The sequence below is a fragment of the Vombatus ursinus genome, unplaced genomic scaffold (assembly GCF_900497805.2).
Source record: "Vombatus ursinus unplaced genomic scaffold, bare-nosed wombat genome assembly UNPS02014870.1, whole genome shotgun sequence".
Taxonomy (NCBI): Eukaryota; Metazoa; Chordata; class Mammalia; order Diprotodontia; family Vombatidae; genus Vombatus; species Vombatus ursinus.
This window is the reverse complement of record NW_020954648.1, coordinates 12272149-12288910: the sequence shown is the minus strand read 5'-3', so window position 1 is coordinate 12288910 and position 16762 is coordinate 12272149. Positions and strand designations below refer to the sequence as shown.

At 39.5% G+C, this 16762-nt stretch overlaps 1 protein-coding gene across 3 annotated transcripts; it reads left to right on the top strand.

Moving 5' to 3' along the window:
* The first annotated feature begins 1780 nt into the window (after window positions 1-1780).
* On the top strand, window positions 1781-16635 carry CLEC5A (C-type lectin domain containing 5A). 3 transcript variants are annotated; one of them, XM_027842337.1, is made up of 8 exons: window positions 2034-2119; window positions 2952-3058; window positions 6308-6376; window positions 8416-8484; window positions 9346-9414; window positions 12042-12178; window positions 14010-14116; window positions 16178-16635. In XM_027842337.1, the coding sequence occupies exons 2-8, from the start codon at window positions 2971-2973 to the stop codon at window positions 16287-16289; spliced, it is 651 nt and encodes a 216-aa protein (XP_027698138.1). In that variant the 5' UTR covers window positions 2034-2119; window positions 2952-2970; the 3' UTR covers window positions 16290-16635. The 3 variants fall into 3 exon arrangements, with proteins under 3 accessions (XP_027698137.1, XP_027698138.1, XP_027698139.1); XM_027842338.1 differs by lacking the exon at window positions 6308-6376; XM_027842336.1 differs by lacking the exons at window positions 2952-3058; window positions 6308-6376 and having other exon boundaries at window positions 1781-2119.
* The last annotated feature ends 127 nt before the right edge of the window (window positions 16636-16762 follow it).

Genomic DNA, 16762 nt, shown 5'->3' with positions numbered 1-16762 from the left:
TGCTACAGGAAAAATAATTGAGGGGAATGAGAGCTATAGAAGGAAAATTAGAAAAGGAATGAACAGCTTGGTACAAGAGGTACAAAATTACAATGAATCAAGTAGAAGCTTAAGACTCCATGAGATGAAAAATTAAAAAAAAAACAAAGTCAAAAGACTGAAGAAATAAAAGAAGATATAGTTAAGAAAAAAACAAATTGACCTTAAAAACAAATCAAGGAGATATAATTTTTAAGAATCATTGGATTACCTGAAGGCCATGACAAAAAAAAAAGCTTAGATATATTTCAGTTTATGCAAATTAGGGGAGATGGGGATCACTGATACTTGAACCTCACTCTCATCTGAACTGGTCAAAAAAGGAAAAGACACATAAATACATACACACACATAGTTGAGAAAAGAAATACATTTCATTCAACAGAGAAATAGAAGAGAAAAGAGAGAAGGAAGAAGAGATAATTAGAGGACAGTTAGATTAAGGGAGGGATTAGATCTAAGTAAAATAAATTCAAACTAAGAGTACAAAAATGTTTATAGGTCTTTTGTGACAGCAAAGAATTGGAAATTGATGGTGTTCATCAACTGGGGAATAACTGAAAAATTATGATATATGTGATGGAACTATTGTTCTCTAAGAAATAATGAAGGGAATATTTTCAGAGAAACCTAGAAAAATTTATATGCACTGTTACAGAAAGAAGTGAGCAGAACCAGGAGAACAATTTATATAATGACAACAATATTGTAAAGCCAAACAACTTTGAAAGACCTAGGAATTTGGTTCAGTTCAATGACCAAACCATGATTCCAAAGAACTAATGATGAAATATGCTATCTGCCTTCTGATAGAGAGGTGAAGGACTCAGAATGTAGAATTGAATTTTTTTTTTTAGACATGGCTGGTGTAGAAAATGGTTTTGCTTGACTATACACGTTTATGGCAAGGTTTTGTTTTTCTTTCTTTCTCATTTGGAAATGGGAAGAAAGAAGAAAAGGCAGCTTTTGGCTTATTGAAAAAGAATAAAATTTAATTAAAAAAAAAGATCCTATACTCCAGTATCCTTATTTTATTATTGTAATTGTTATTAATATTACAAATAATATATTTACCAACAAATTTAATAACTTTAAAAATTAACATTATTGTTATTATTAACAATCACTAGCATATATATATACACATATCTTTAAGTGTTTTACGTTATTTCATTTGATCCTCATGATAGTTTCATGATATTGGTGCTATTATTTTTCCCATTTTACAGATGAGGAAACTGAAGCTGGGAGAGGTTAAGTGGTTTGTTCAGAGTTAAGACAGCTATTGTTTGAGGGAGAATTCGAATACTTCCTAACTCTAAGTCCAACACTATTTATCCACTATGTGACTTAACTGCCTTCAAATGAGGAAACTGAGGGCAAGATAAATGAGGTCATTTTCCCTCACTGACTCAATCAGTCATGATTTCTAACTTCAAGATTCTCTTTTTTTTTATTCCATTTCTTCACTTCTGTGCTTTCCCTATCCCACCCCCAAACTACCAGACTTCCTCAAATCTCACTGCCTTCTCACTTCAAACATCAGTCTGAGTGGTAGTACTTTTAACACTCATATACATATATATGTATATATATATTTCAAATACTCTAGCCCTGGCCAGACTTGAATCACTTTAATTCGCATGAATTTGGAGAAAGTAGTCCTTCATGTCTCATGTGAGCAAAAGGTTACAAATCTCAGTGAAAATGCCTGGATTTCTTTTCAAAGCAGTCACAGTAAGGTTGCAAAGAGCATGATTCAAGCACATGGGCCCCTTTCCTCATCCTTCTGGTAGGTATTTTCCCCCACTTGCCTACCAGGGTTTAAAAAAAAAAAAACCTTTTGCCTCTTCCCCCACGGCTGGCCTCCGCCTTTCGTTCCACTCCCAAAAGCCAGAAGAGGAAGAGGTACAGGAAGCAAAGGATGTTGCCAAGATGAAGAGATGGTCTCAGAGGCAGCATCCTAACTTAGTGGAAGATCAGAGGGCGGGAATCTCCCAGAGACACGACCACCTGCTGGGGGGAGGGGGCTTTTCTGAGCACAGCCCAGCTCAGGCTGCCTCCCAGAGGGAGGTACTAGGTAAGTCTTTTTTCCTTTACAAAACTTTAGCTTCCTCCTCAGTCTGTTAGGGGCACTTTCTACAATGCAGTTAAATTTTGCTTTATGAATTTAGATGCTGTGTCATTTGACGTACATACATACAGAACTGATGTGATAGTTCCTTAAACATAATGTAGTTTTTCTAACTCTCTGGATAATTTGAATTTTTGTTTTTGTTTTCTCTGGTAGCCTGATAACAACTCTTGCTCTCTTGGAATCTTCTGATGCATAGTGATTTTTTTCCCTGCCTTTCATTTTCATACTGTGTGTATCTTCAAGATATGTTTATTGAAGACAATAGATTCTTGAATTTTGTTTTCCTATCTGTTCTGTCTCAGTGGCACTTTTAGTGTTTGTATTTGAGGAATCTAGATTTCCAAAAACTTTGAGGCAATGCCACAGGTATAGATTAAGTGTTTTGGGGGCTGGGGTATTATTCTAGAGCTTAGGCCAGGTTGTCAAAATGTGAGCATACTTTTGTCAGACAGAAATTTCAACTGAAATCCATTTAAATACGGCACACCGTGGAGATGGGAGGCCATAAAAGGGTTTGAGAGAGGAAGTCTCCAATCTCTACCCTTCAGTAAGGAAAGGTGAGGTGCTGGGGGGGGGGCGTGAAAAATGGCAGAAATGCAATAAGAGAGGGATTTAAAGGCTTTGTGTGAGGCCAGAGACTCTATCTGCCCTCAGGGCTGCCTCTCAATATCTGTAGCTTGCTTGTCCCCTACAACTTTCCGAGATCTCTATGAGGGAAGTTCCTATTAAAACAAATAGCAGTATGCCTAACGGTGCTTCTCTCTGATCCATGTAGGTTCCCTACACGATTTACTATGGCCTATGTAAACTGGCATATGGTCATCTCTGTAGCCATTGTTGTGGCTGTCAAAGTTGTTGGCACAACCTTTTTTCTCCTTTATCGTAAGTACTTGGTTCCCCTCCCACCTCTTTCTCTTTTATCCATGCCACTCCGCTGGGAATGGGAGACTCAGTATATAGGTTAAGTCCAGTCCTTTACCTCTAGAACTGTCTGTGAAATTGCAAATGCCTATGTTAGGCAAGACAGGTCTAGGTCGATACTACATAGAACGAAATGTGGAATAGAGAAGAATTCAATAAATTAAGGCTGTGTAATTAGGTAATTCAGGTCCCAAATATTGATACCTTCTATTCTCTCCATTTATCTGGGCAATTGGGGTTTTTCTTTCTTGAATTTTGACAATCCAGTATTATCTAATTATGAAGCTGGTGTAAGGCAATTAGGGTACTCATACCATAGGGTATAATAACTATGTTAGACCAAAGTAGTATAACACCAAGTAGACAGGGGGTGTGAGGTGATTCATCCATAGCTTTCTTATATAACCAGAGGCATGGTATAAAAGACATCTTAACTGAAGGAGGATCTTATTGTAAGTGCAAAAGCAAGGTACTATAAATTCCCTCTTCCTCCTAGGCCCAAAGCTTCCATTCCACACCCAATGGAGGAAGAAATGAGGAAGGAAATGCTACTAGGAGTCACAAATTGTGCAAGAGGCAGTCTTCACTCCTTATCCAATCTGAAGCTCCCTTCCCCTGCATCTGGCCATCCCTAGAGCTCTAAAACAGTAAAGATATATTCAACAAACTCCAATGTCTCCCTATCATCTCCAGGATCAAATACAAAATCCTCTGTTTGGCATTCAAAGCCTTTACAACCTAGACCCTTCCTATAGTTCTGGTTTTCTTATACCACCACGACACTGGCCTTCCTGCTGTTCCTCAAGCAAGATATTCCCATATCTCAGCACCAGGAATTTGCTCTGGCTGTCTCCCATGCCTGGAATGCTCTTCCTCCTCATCTCTGCCTCCTGGCTACCCTGGCTTTTTTCATGGCCCAGATAAAATCCCATCTTCAACAAGAAACTTTTCTTTATTCCCTTTCATGCTAGTGCCCTTCCTCTGCTGATTATCACCAATTTATCCCGAGGTTAGCTTGTTCATATATAGCTGTTTGCTTGCCCTCTCCCTCATTAGGCTGTGAGCTCTTTGGGAGCAGAGATTGTCTTTGGCCTTTCCTTGTATGTCCAATGCCTAGCATAGGGCCTGGCACATAGTAGGTGCTTAAGAAATACTTATTGACTGATAAATGAAAGGAAGAAACTATTGATAAGCAAATATTTATTGCTATTTACATGCCTGATACTGTACTAACAACTGAGAGAGATACAAAGACATGTCCCTGTCCTCAAAGAACTAAGACTGATTCATCCTAGACAGAAAATTTCAAATAAGATCATGGAGATAAAGGATGCAAACTCATTACAAAGATTCCTTCAGTTAGGGGATCACAATTGGATATTAATTTGCCTTGTATATACACAATTTTTATATTATTCATCCTAAATTAAGAAAGGCCATGTAACATAGCAGGGTATAAAGAGCTGAACATGGAATCAGGAAGACCTAGATTCAAATTCTTCTTCAGACACTTATTAGCTGTGTGACCCTGGGTGAGATTTTTAATCTATCATCCTCAGTCTCCTCATCTGTAAAATGGGCATAATAGCACCTACCTTCCAGTGTTCTTGTGAGGATCAAATAAAATAACATGTGTAAAGTGATTGCAAACCTTCAGGCACTATATAAATTTTAGCTATTGAAATTATCATTGTTTTTAATCTTTCAAGCTTCAGGAAATTTTTAAGACTATAACTTATGGAATGGATGCAATCTCTACTTGTGGAAGAAATTAGCACACCAGGAATTCCCATAGTGAGGAGACGTATTATATGAGTAAAATTTAGGACCCTAGGATTTTTTTTTTTGGTGAGGCAATTGGGGTTAAGTGACTTGCCCAGAGTCACACAGCTAGTGAGTGTTATGTGTCTGAGACTGGATTTGAACTTAGGTCCCCTTGACTCTAAGGCTGGTGCTCTATCCGCTGTGCCACCTAGCTGCCCAGGGGCCCTACGATTTAGAACTGGAAAGGAGCCTAGAGGTCATTTGATCTAATACTCCATCCCCACCCCCCACATTTTACAGGTGAGGAAACCAAAACTTGAAGAGGTAAAGGGACTTGCCCAAGGTCATACAGGCAGTGAGATTGAAACCCAGGTCTCTCCCGACTGAAGTGCCTACCATTCTTTTCACTATTACATGCTGCCACTTACTGACTAAGTATGCCAAAACCTCCCCAACCATACAAGTCCATGGTGTCCCCTATTGTGTCAGATTGGAATGATTCACACTTGGATAATCATATTTTAGCAGAATGGAATAACGTCCCCTAGTGCAAATCCTCAGGTTGCCAGGCTACTGAGGGGATTATATCCATGGTCTTCAACTGTTGCTGCTGCTCCTATAGACACCTATAGAGTCTACGGGGTAAATGTAAGCTCCTTGAGGGCAGGGACTATTTGTTTTGTCTTTGAATTCCCCAAGTCTAGCACACAGCAGGCATTTGATAAATTCTGGTTGCATTGGATAGAATGGAAGAAGAGAAATCCCAACTACCACCCCCATCCCCAGACTCCTTCACTAGGAAGATTTAATTTGGACTGAAAAAGAAAAAATGGCCTCCTTTCTCTCATAGGAAGGCTTTGCCCTACACCTACTCTAGGACAGTAGGAAGGCTTAGAATACCTAGATTGTGCATAAATCCAGCTTCCCCAGCTGGCTGTTCTCAAATTATCATTTGGAATAGTCAAAATGGGAGGAAATCCAAAGGAGTTGTGGGGTCTGGATCTGGCACACACTGAGGAGATGTTTGGTGATGGCCATGGCTGACAAGGGTGAGAAGGACTGAATTTACTTCCCCATCCAGGATTTTTCTGCCATTCTCCTGCCTTCCCCTCATTTTTCTTCACCCGTAAGATATGCTTCCGTGCCCGCAGAGATGAAAAGCAAATAAGGATGTGGCTGGCCATGTACTATAGAAGACATCCTTGTGTAGGAAGAGGAAGAGGAACAGAGAAAAAATATTTTAGAGTTTCTGGCTTGTCACAAAAGATCCCCAACCTCCATTAAGCCTTTGACTAAAATGAAAAGGCTTGAGCTGTTACTTTTAAGAGAGAGGGAGAAAGAGATAGACAGGCAGAGAGAAATGTATTATACAACAGAGTTGAGGCATGTTATTGGGATCATCAGAGAAGACTCTGGGTTTATGCTAACAACCAACTCTGTCTCCAGTGCCACAGATATTCCCTCCTGTCCTTGAACAAAGCCCTAACTCCACCATCACAGAAAGAAACACAACAGGTAATGTCTCTGTCAATGGATTGGCCTCTTGGTGCACCTCTCCCATTATCTCTTTCCTGACATTCTTGTTTACTGATTGTCGAATTTCTTCCTGTTTTAGCCTCACTCCATTGTCATCTTCTTTCCTTCGGAGAGATGAGACACTTGGGGCAGGGAGGGCAATTGTGAGCTTATTTCTATAATTCAAGCCAGAGGTGATGAGACTCTGAACCAAAGTAAAGGCTGGGTAAAAGACAGAGAAGGGTGGATGGGAGAGATACTTGGAGGTTAATCAATAAGAGTTGATGGATAATTATATGGGGGGGGTGAGAGAAAAGTAGACTTTCCTCTTCTCTCAATAAGGATGTCACTCTGGTTGTGAACCCAAGTAGCTGACCAGATGTGACTTCCAACAGAAATAGGGAAAATTGAGAAGAGAGATAAATTGGGGCTAAAATATAATAAATTCTGTTTTGTGTATTTTGAGCTTGAGATTCAAGCTAGGTGGCATAATGGATAGAGTTTAACCTCTGCCTCAGTTTCCTCAACTGTAAAATGGAGATAGTAATAGTACTTACCACACAGGGTTGTTGTGAGAATAAATATTTAGACAGTCCTACATAAATGCTAGTCATTAATAGTATTGCTACCATTGTTATTGTTGTACAGTAAGCAGTAATGTTGAACTGAAGGACAGAAGGGAGATAAAGGCAGCATAGAAGTGGTTAGTGAACAAATGGGAGCTGATGGACTCCCTGAGAAATAGAAAGATAAAAGAAGAAGACACAGGACAAAGCCTTAGGGAATGCCCACACACAATATATAGGAGAAGAATGAGGGTATAGCAAAGGAAAATGAGAAGTAATGGTTAGACAAATAATAAGAAAATCAAGAAAGTACATGTCATGGAAACCAAGGAGGAAAGATTATGCAGTAGAGAGAGTCATCAACATTGCTAAAAACTTCAGACATTAAGTATAATGAGAATTTAGGAAAGACTTTTGCAGATAAGAGCTACTTGGTTATCCTTGGACAAAGTTGGGCTGAGAAATTCTGCTGTTACTGTACCATACTGAGAAGGGAGTGGGAGTCCATGTGTATGAATGACAGCTGAGAAACATTGAGCATAGAAGACCCTTTCTGGAAGTTTGGCTGTAGAGAAGGAGACATAGGGTTGTCCCTTAAAGGGATGTATCAAAAAAATAAATTTAAACTTAAAAAAAAAGGCAGGTAGGTGGCTAAATGAATAGAGTGCTGGGTCTGGAGTCAGCAAGACCTGAGTTCAAATCTGTCCTCAGACCCTTACTGACTGTGTGACTCTGGGCAAGTCATTTAACCTCTGTTTGCCTTAATCCACTGGAGAAGGAAATGGCGAACCACTCCAGTATCTTTGCTAAGAAAACCCAGCAGACAGTATTGAAGTCCTATAGTCGAAGGGGTCATGAAAAGTAGGAAGTAACTGAACAAATAAATGACAACAACACCAACAATATGAATCTGATTTCAAGATAGGACATAAAGCTCAAAAAAATGGATTATCTTCATCAACCACCATAAAATAATTTCTTTAAAAAAAAGAAAGAAAGAAAAGATTGGAGAGACTTGAGCATGTTTATGTGTGCCAGGGAAAGAATCAGGAGATAAGAAAAAATGGAATGGCAGTATATTGCGCTTTCTAGAAATAAACAGTAAACATAAATTTGGGATGCTAGACATAAAATTGGGATGTGACATAACTAGAGAACAAAAATCAATAAATTATAATGTGGTATTGACTGGTGAAGCACAGTGCTGAAGAAATTCAAAGAAAGGATGTGATTTGGGTGGGGATGAGGCCTGGGTCATGTAAGAAAGCTTTTTTATAGAAGCTAGTTCTTGAGCTGGGTTTTGAAAAAAAAAAAGTTCATAGAATTTTGAATTGGAAGAGACATCTCCTCCCTTCACAAATTGAGAAACTAAGGTTTGTAGAGGTTAGTAACCTCTCCAGGGAAACACAGATAAAAACTATGAAAGTCCAGAATTGAGTCCAGGGCTAAGGCCACCAACTGTTCTGTTTACAGTGCCATGGATATTTCCCGCTACCTTCAAAGATAACACCAATTACCCCACCACTGAAAACAGCAGAACTGGTAAGTTCTGGGGGGACTGTCCCCACTTGACTTCAATAGTCTGATCTCTTGGCTACCTCTTCCCATTCTCGCCTTCATGACATCCTACCCCCCTAACTGTCCAGTCACTGCCACTTATGTTTTCAAATTCCCTTCTCTCTCCCCTTCCTTGCTCTTTCCTCTCTTTCCTTTCTCCCTTTTCCTCCTTCTTCCTTTCCTCCCTTGCCCTCTCTTTCCTTCCATTCCTTCCCTTCCTCCCCTGACTTAACTCTTTCACTCCTTGTTAGTCTATTTCAACATTTTTTGAATATGCATTAGGTAAATAACTCTACAATTCCAAATGTATGTGAAGTCTAGGGTGCGTAATTTCAGTGACACATAGATCAACTACCACCACCATCTTCCACGGCTTGTCTCTTTTCTGCCATTTCAAGAGCATTCTTAGCAACCTCAACCTTGTGAATCAGAAAACAAGGGACTGGAACCTTGACATTCCACTTGTCCACAATTGCCACTCCCTGCTATAGCTATTGCTACAGGGTTTACAAAATAAGCATCATCTAAGCACTCAGAACTCTAAGCATAAACGTGCAAAATAACTATGGGGCACAAAATCCAGTACCCTCAGTAAAGTGCTGAGGAAATTACAAGAAAGATTTTGTATGGGATGGGGCTGGAAAGTTTCTTCAAGAATATGATTCTTGAGCTGGGTTTTCAAAGACATTAACATTTAGAGCTGGAAGGCAACTTAGACCTCCAGCTCTCTTGTTCTGCAGATGAGGACAATGAAGTTCAGAGAGGTCATACGTAGTAAATAGGAAAGCCAAGATTTGAGTCCTAGTCTTCTTCAGGGTCAAGGCCAACAATTGCTTCTATTTGCAGTTCCATCGACCTCACCTGCCACCTCTGAAGGGAACTACAGATACAGCACCCCAGAGAACAGGAGAACAGGTAACTTCTAGGGGAACCATCACCACTTGGATTCAATGGTTTGGACTACAGATGATCTCTTCTTAATATCCCCTTTCTGACATCCTTTTCTCCTAATGGTCAAGTTACTGCCACTCTTGTTTTCACCCTTTCTTCCCTTCTTTCCTTTCTTATTTCATTTCTTCTTTCATTCCTTCTCTCTATTTCTGTACTCTTCCTCTTTCTAAGTAGGAAATTAGAGAGCAGCACAGAGGGGCAAGAAGATAAAGAAATTCAGGAATGACCATTTAAAGAGAACAAAACTACTGCAGAATCATAAAATGTCATCATTGGAAGGGGCCTTAGAGACAGCCCTTTCATTTGACAGATGAAGAAACTGAAGCCCAGAGAAGACACATGGCACAACATAAAGAGCACTGGATATGGAGTTAGAGTACTTGGGTTAAAATCTTGGCTCTGTTACTTATTTTCTGTATGACCTTAGACAAGCCAACTTAACTTCTTTGGGTTTCAATTTCTCATCTGTAAAATGAAGGGAATTGGACTTAATGGGTTTTAAGGTCATGTCAGATGTGACTGAAAATGACTCAGCAACTACTGTACGACTACTGTACTATACTGTGCATTCCAATGATATTATAAATAAAATCTCATCTTAGTTCTGTCTACTGCCCTTCAGAGGAACCAAGATCACTTCAAGTACTAAAGAGAACAGGGTCAATTTAAATAGAGAAGAAAGCTTTTTGGTATAAACTAAAAATGTGATTTTATTCTAATAAACTCAAGAAGAGTATCCAAGTTATTTTGTCACTGCAGAATTCAATTATAATAAATATTAAGATGCAAATCACTTTCCTAGTCTACCAAATCACCTGGATGAAAACAGACATATAGCTTCTCAGAAATGAATTAGCAAGTGGAAAAGAAAACATTTTTTTTTTCTTGTCAGGGAAAAGAGAGAGATTTTATGCACATACCTTAATAAACCAACCTCTTTCCTCCTAGAGCTCTTTGGCTGTTTGTCAGTGGTGCTTTGGAAGTTTTTCTTGGAATAATTAGAAAGACAATCATAGATCACTTGAATGTATTTTAAGGTTCACAAAACTCTGCTCAAAACAACAAGTCAACAAGCATTTATTTATTAGACACTATTATGTGACAGGCTCCATGCAAGCACTGGAAATACAAAGAAAGGTAAAAGCAGCTCCTGCTTTCAAAAAGTTTTCAGTTGGGTGAGGAGAGAACTTGCAAACAACTATGAACAAATAAGCTATAGACGGGACAAATTAGAGGTAATATTAGAAGGAAGAAACTAATATTAAGGGAGATTGAGAAAAGCTTCTTGCAGAAGGTGGGATTTTAGCTGGGACTTCAAGGAAACTAGAAGACAGAGTCGAAAAGAGAGATTACTAATAAAATAGTAATTTTATGATTTAGTCACTTTTCACTTGAGGAAAGTGAGGCAGAGAGGTAAACTAGGCTTATAGCAAACATCAGAACGAAGAATCAAGACAGTTTTCCTGATCTAAGTTCAATGCTCTCTTTGCTGCTAAAGAGGTACCATACTGCTTCTTAAGGGACAGTAGATATGGTTATAGATGAGGGACGTTTAAGTGTACTTATTATTTGATGACTTCCTAAACTAGTGAACCAAGCCATTTTCTCTCTATTTTCCATTTTCTCACCAACCAATCTCTCTTTAACCATTTCAGTCTACCTTCCATCCAAACTGTATTATTACAACTATTCATAAGAAGGTCACCAATGACCTCCTTCCTGTGTAATATAATGGACTTTTCTCTGAACTTATTCTATTTAATCTTTCTGTTGTATTACAAACTGCTTCTTCAAAATCTTTCCCCTTTATCTTTCCCGACTTATCCTTTTCCTTCCCCCTCATTTCCCAACCTCTCACAACACCTCCTCTCCCCTACCTTCCTAAAACATCTCCACTTGAATGGTCCATTGCCACTTCAAACATAATCTGTTCAAAACCAAACTCATTAGCAACCCCACAAAACTAAATTGCCCCTTCCAAATGATTAATTTCTGTCAATGGTACATCATTCCCAGTCTCCAGACTCTTGGACTCTTCCTTTTCCTCAATCCCTATGGCCAATCAATCACTAAGTCATTTTGATTCTTTCTGCAAAATGTTTTTGGGATCTGTCTATTCCTTTCCATTTTTACTACTCCTAAGTAAATCCAAGCACTTAGCACTTAGCACCTGGACTACTGGGAGGAAAAAAAAAACTTTTTAATGTAATTTCAGGCTCTTTGCCTTCCAAATAATTATATGAACCATTTCCAGACTTTGTTTGCCGGTTAATGGGGGTTGGGAGACAATAATATATAATTCAACAAACATCTATTAAAAATACAATGTGTAAAGCACCAAATACTAAAGCTATCATTGTTCTCAAGGAACTCACAATTTATTTAAAAAATTAAGACAGGAATACAGAAAAAAAAGTTAGTATGGAAACACCTGCAATAGCAGGTCTGTGCCATAGGGGTGGTCTGAATTTTCCCTTATTTGTTCCCTATTTGTTTCCTTCATCAAATTCTTCAAAAACCTAATGGATCATCACCTCCCCAAGTGACTGCTTGTTCACAGTCTCCCTTTATAATCTTTTGTCATCCTCCAGGCTGCCCCATTCGGTGGGATCTTTTTGAGGGGAGATGCTATTTCTTCTCCACCAACGAAGAAAACTGGAACAATAGTCAGAGTCGATGCTTGAATGAAGGGGCTACACTGGCAGTTATCAACAACAAAGAGGAGCTGGTGAGAACACCATACTAGAAGAGGAAAAGAACACCATTCTAGACCCCTGGCTAGGATAGAAGTACCTTCTTTGGGAGCAGGGATAAGAACCTTCTTCCCTATCCCCATTTGGTGTGCACACCAAGTTCAGTGAATGGAGTGATACTTTCAATGTTTAGCCTTTTTCTTATAAGAAAGACAATGGCCCTAGCATTCTAGGGGTGTGCCCAGCTTATCTAAAGGAAATAGGAGGGACATTCCATCTAGAGCTGGAGATAAAGGGAGATGGAGATTATGAGGGGAAAGAATGTGAGAATCAGGGAGGTCACGTGAGAGGCTGCCTGATATAGTAGAAAGAGTACTAGAATGGATGAATAAAAACAATTTGTTCCAATGGCCATGAAGGTGCAGATGCAGGCTCTATGGGGCGCTTAGAGCTTGGTCAGACATCAAATATACCAAGGCCATCTGATGCCTCCCAGGCCATTGCCAGTCATCTTGACTTTTGTCTGGCTACTGATGACTCTGGAGGAGAGAGTGAGGCTGATGACTTGGTACAACTCAGCCTCACTGAAGTCCAATTCAGGCATTAGTCAAGACGTCACCCTGGATGTCATTGGTACTCGTTGAAAACAAAGGACAAACAACAACAACTTTGCTTGATTAAATGTATTTGTTTTGTTTTTAAATTTTTATTTTGTTTTTTTTTCTTTTTTGTTGTTTATCTTTTTTCTCTTCCTCACGGGGAGAGAAAATAAATGCTTGTTAATTTAAATAAAATAAAAAGAGAATTATTTTAAAAAGAATGAAAGAACATTAACTAGTCCCATTTCTAAGACTTACTGCCTGTGTGACCGTGGGCAAATCACAGTTTTCCTAGGCTTCAGTCTTTTTTCCATCTGTAAAATGAGGGAGTCTCTTGCAACTTTAAGATTCTGTGATACTGTGGTTCCTAAAATGGGATGACAGAAGAGCCAGGCAGAGTAGGACTGTATAGGATTACTAGGGCATGATAGGTTGAAAGAGAGATGCTTTGTGACAGGCTTGTTTCTAAGGGTTGGAGGTCTCCTATAGAAAGAGGAAGAGAATAGATGTGGAAAAGGAGAAGAGGAGAGAGGAAAAGAAGGAAAGTGGATCAAGGACCTGGATTCAAATCTCAATTCTATTACATACAGTGTGACTTTGAGTCAATCACTCATCTCTCTAACCTGAGGTTTCATCATCTATAAAATAAGCAAGTGTGAGCAGATGATCTCTGAAGATGCTCCTAGCTCTAATTTTATGAACCTAAATTCTAGACTTGTGCTCAGTATGTATTCAAGATACTCATTGCATACCAAGACCCTCTCCCACATTTTACAGATGAAGAAACTGAGATCCTGAGAGTTCAATGACTTGCCCAAGAGATAACTAGTCAAGGGCAGACCCAGGATTTGAACTCTGTTTACAATATGTTGTTGATTATCTTTTTCTGTATTATTTGCAAATTTTTATATCACTCCAAGGTGTCTTCTTTTAGAATGGATACGTCAGGAAACATAGATTGAGCCAGAAAATAATGTTGTCATTGCTTATTGTTTGCTGTTGCTTCTTGGTTTTGTTATTGTTTTGGGGGAGGGAGTCTTGAAGGGTACATATATCAGGGCGTTTCAAAGTGTTGTATTCTTGTTGTTGTGATCTGAATTATTCACTGATTTGGCTTCTGTACATTACCGATTCCTTTCATTGATGGGTAATTGAACTGACTGTAAAACTGAGAAATAACCCCTCACTGTACCAGGGACAGTCACATCTGCGGTCTCAGTCTGGAGCAGTGAGACTTGGTGTTACATTGGCCTAATTTCCTTTCCAGAAGTTTCTCCAGGACAGAGCTGGCTTCGAGGTGTATTTCATTGGCCTTCGATACCAGCATTCACAAAAAAGGTGGAAGTGGATCAGTGACTCAGGATTCACGTTCAAGTAAGTAGACAGACTTCAGGGATTTCATCTGACATAATACAGAGGACATGATCCATGATTCTGCTGTCAAGGACTACTCAATAGATACAGAATTGATCCTCCTTACTCCTCTTCCTCTTCCCTGCCCATCTTACTGAACCACCTCTTAGTGGCCTTTTCCTACAAGGTCCTACAGAGACACAGCATCTTTTTCAGATGAGAAATCTCAGACCGAAGAAGATGTAAAGAGCTTAACAGAGATGCATCTTTAGATTAGAAATTATTCAGCTTAATGGCGCCATTCCCTGAGTCAGGGCAAAAACGTGATCATTTCATTGTAGAGGTGACAAGGCTAAGGCGTACAATATGCTGAAAGCATATTGAGCCAGCATGACACAGTGACAGAAATACTTATTAAGCACCTACTATGGGCTAAATAGTATGTTAAGAGCTTTAAAAACATTATCTCATTTGAGCCTCATAACAACTTTGGGAGTTAGGTGCTATTATGATCCCTATTTTACATTGAGAAAACTGAGGAAGACAAAGCATAAGTGACTTGCTCAGGGTTATACAGCTAGGAATCGGCTGAGGCTGGATTTGCACTCAGTTCTTCCCGACCTGGGGCCCAGTGCTCTATCTACTGCACCACCTCTCTGGATCTAAAGTCAGAGCACCTGGGTTTGAATCTTGGATTTGCTATTTACTATTTCTCTGACCCTAAGCAAGTCACTTGATTTCCGTTTTCCCATCTTAAAATGAGAGGATTGGATTATATAACATCCAAGGTCCCTTGTACCCCCACCTACAAATAGTTGTTGCTGTTCTTTACCTCTCGGTATTATGTACCCACCCTTACTACCCAGCTGCTGTAGCCATAGATGCCATTGGAAATTTTCAAGAACTTATTGTTTCAAAAGTGGGAGAAACATTTTTTAAAGAGCAGAACAGCTCAGAAGAATTGACAGAGTGGCAGTATCCCAGAAAGTGGTATTTTTGCTCCAAATATTTAATTATCCCTACCCCCTGAGTTTTTCCACTTCACTTTATTATACTTTCTACAATTCTAACAATTAGAGATTCATTTAAGCAGGGTTAAGGGGCTAATTATAACTCAATGTGAACCACTTTTCTCAAAATGCATTCTTCCTAAAAATCTAGATGAGATTATGGACCCTGATGGGCTGGAGGGGCAGCTAGGTGGTGCAGTGGATAGAGCGCCAGGCATGGAGTCAGAAAGACTTATCTTCCTGAGTTCAAATCTGAGCTCAGATACTTACAAGCTCTGTGACCCTAGTCAAGCCACTTAATCCTGTTTGTCTCAGTTTCCTCATCTGTAAAATGAAACTGGAGAAGGAAGTGGCAAAACACTCCAGTATCTTTGCCTAGTAAACCCCAAATGGGGTCACAAAGAGTCAGACATAACTGAACAACAATGGAATGGAAGCTGTGGATTATTTTTGAGCATGAAATACTTTTCAGGGTAACACAAACCTAAGTGAGGTGTAGCAGAAGGAGAGAGGCAGATAAGCACACTAGGAGCCAAGCAAGAGTCACCTAGTTGGTGGGAGATGATTGCATAAAGGAAGAAGGAAGGGTGCCAAAGACAAACTGTATTCCTCTTCTTTCTCTATTTTCTTCTTCACTATCTGTTCCATTTTCCTGAAAGGCTTGCCTTCCTGAGGCCCCGAAACTGAAGCTAGCATAATTACTTCTATGTTTCAAACACATTATGCACAAAATAGGCTTTTGTGGAATATTCTAGGAACCTAATCACCATTTTAAACTTTGTTTCTATGTGAATTCCAAAACAATGAACACCACTTATTATACTTTGAGAAACGTTTGTCCATATGGACTGAGAAAGTAAGTTTTGAGCCAGGTTTCAAAGCAGACAAGGGCCGTGGATAGTTGGAAAAGAAGGGGCAGGGGAGATGTAGGGAATTCCGTTCGTGTAGAGTGGTCTGAGCAACAGCTTACCAACAGGAAGTACCAAAGAATGAGACCCAGTCAAGTCTGGGTCGTGGCTCTAATGCCTCATCGCGTAGCTGCATCCTGACCTTCCCTTCTCTCTCCATCCAGCTTTACAAACTACATACCAAATTTTGACTGCGTGACTATAGGGCTCAGTCTACCGGACAAGTCATCTTGTGAGATTTCCCGTCGATGGATATGTGAGAAGAGAGCCTCGTAATCCCCATTATTTTGGCACAACTCCCTAAGGTGAGGAGAGAGGGATGTGCCTCCCACACACACACTAAGGTCAAGGAGAGAAGTGCCTCTCAAACCTCCTCTTCACTGGGTGGAACACCTGTGAAATTTTAAAGCTATCAAGGACTCCGGACTCAAAAGAGAGGGCATTGGTTAGAGGCAGAAATGCCCAGGACTTAGAAAAAGAGATTTGAAGGCAGAGGTTCATGAGAAAAAAATTCAATAGGTGCCTTCTATTTTTCTACAAACTTGCTCATCCTAAGCTTATGTACTTTATTTTTTTTATTTTATTTTTTTCTTAATTACCTGATAAAACTTTTCCACACCGCTGTGTCTTGATTGAATTATAGGAGGAAAAATTACTTGCATTCTTTTCTAGGTCACTAGAGCTACAGAAATCCAGGTATTCTGCAGAGATTGGTGGTAGCAATAATGTTGCCACAACAGTTCTGAGAT

What these genes read in the sequence shown, in the direction of transcription:
- CLEC5A (XM_027842336.1), top strand. Translation starts at nt 1,807, where the DNA reads ATGGGCCCCTTTCCTCATCCTTCTGGTAGGTATTTTCCCCCACTTGCC. An exon ending in TCAACAACAAAGAGGAGCTG is followed by an intron (nt 12,179 to 14,009) that starts GTGAGAACACCA and finishes TTTCCTTTCCAG; the next exon opens with AAGTTTCTCCAGGACAGAGC. An exon ending in GACTCAGGATTCACGTTCAA is followed by an intron (nt 14,117 to 16,177) that starts GTAAGTAGACAG and finishes CTCTCCATCCAG; the next exon opens with CTTTACAAACTACATACCAA.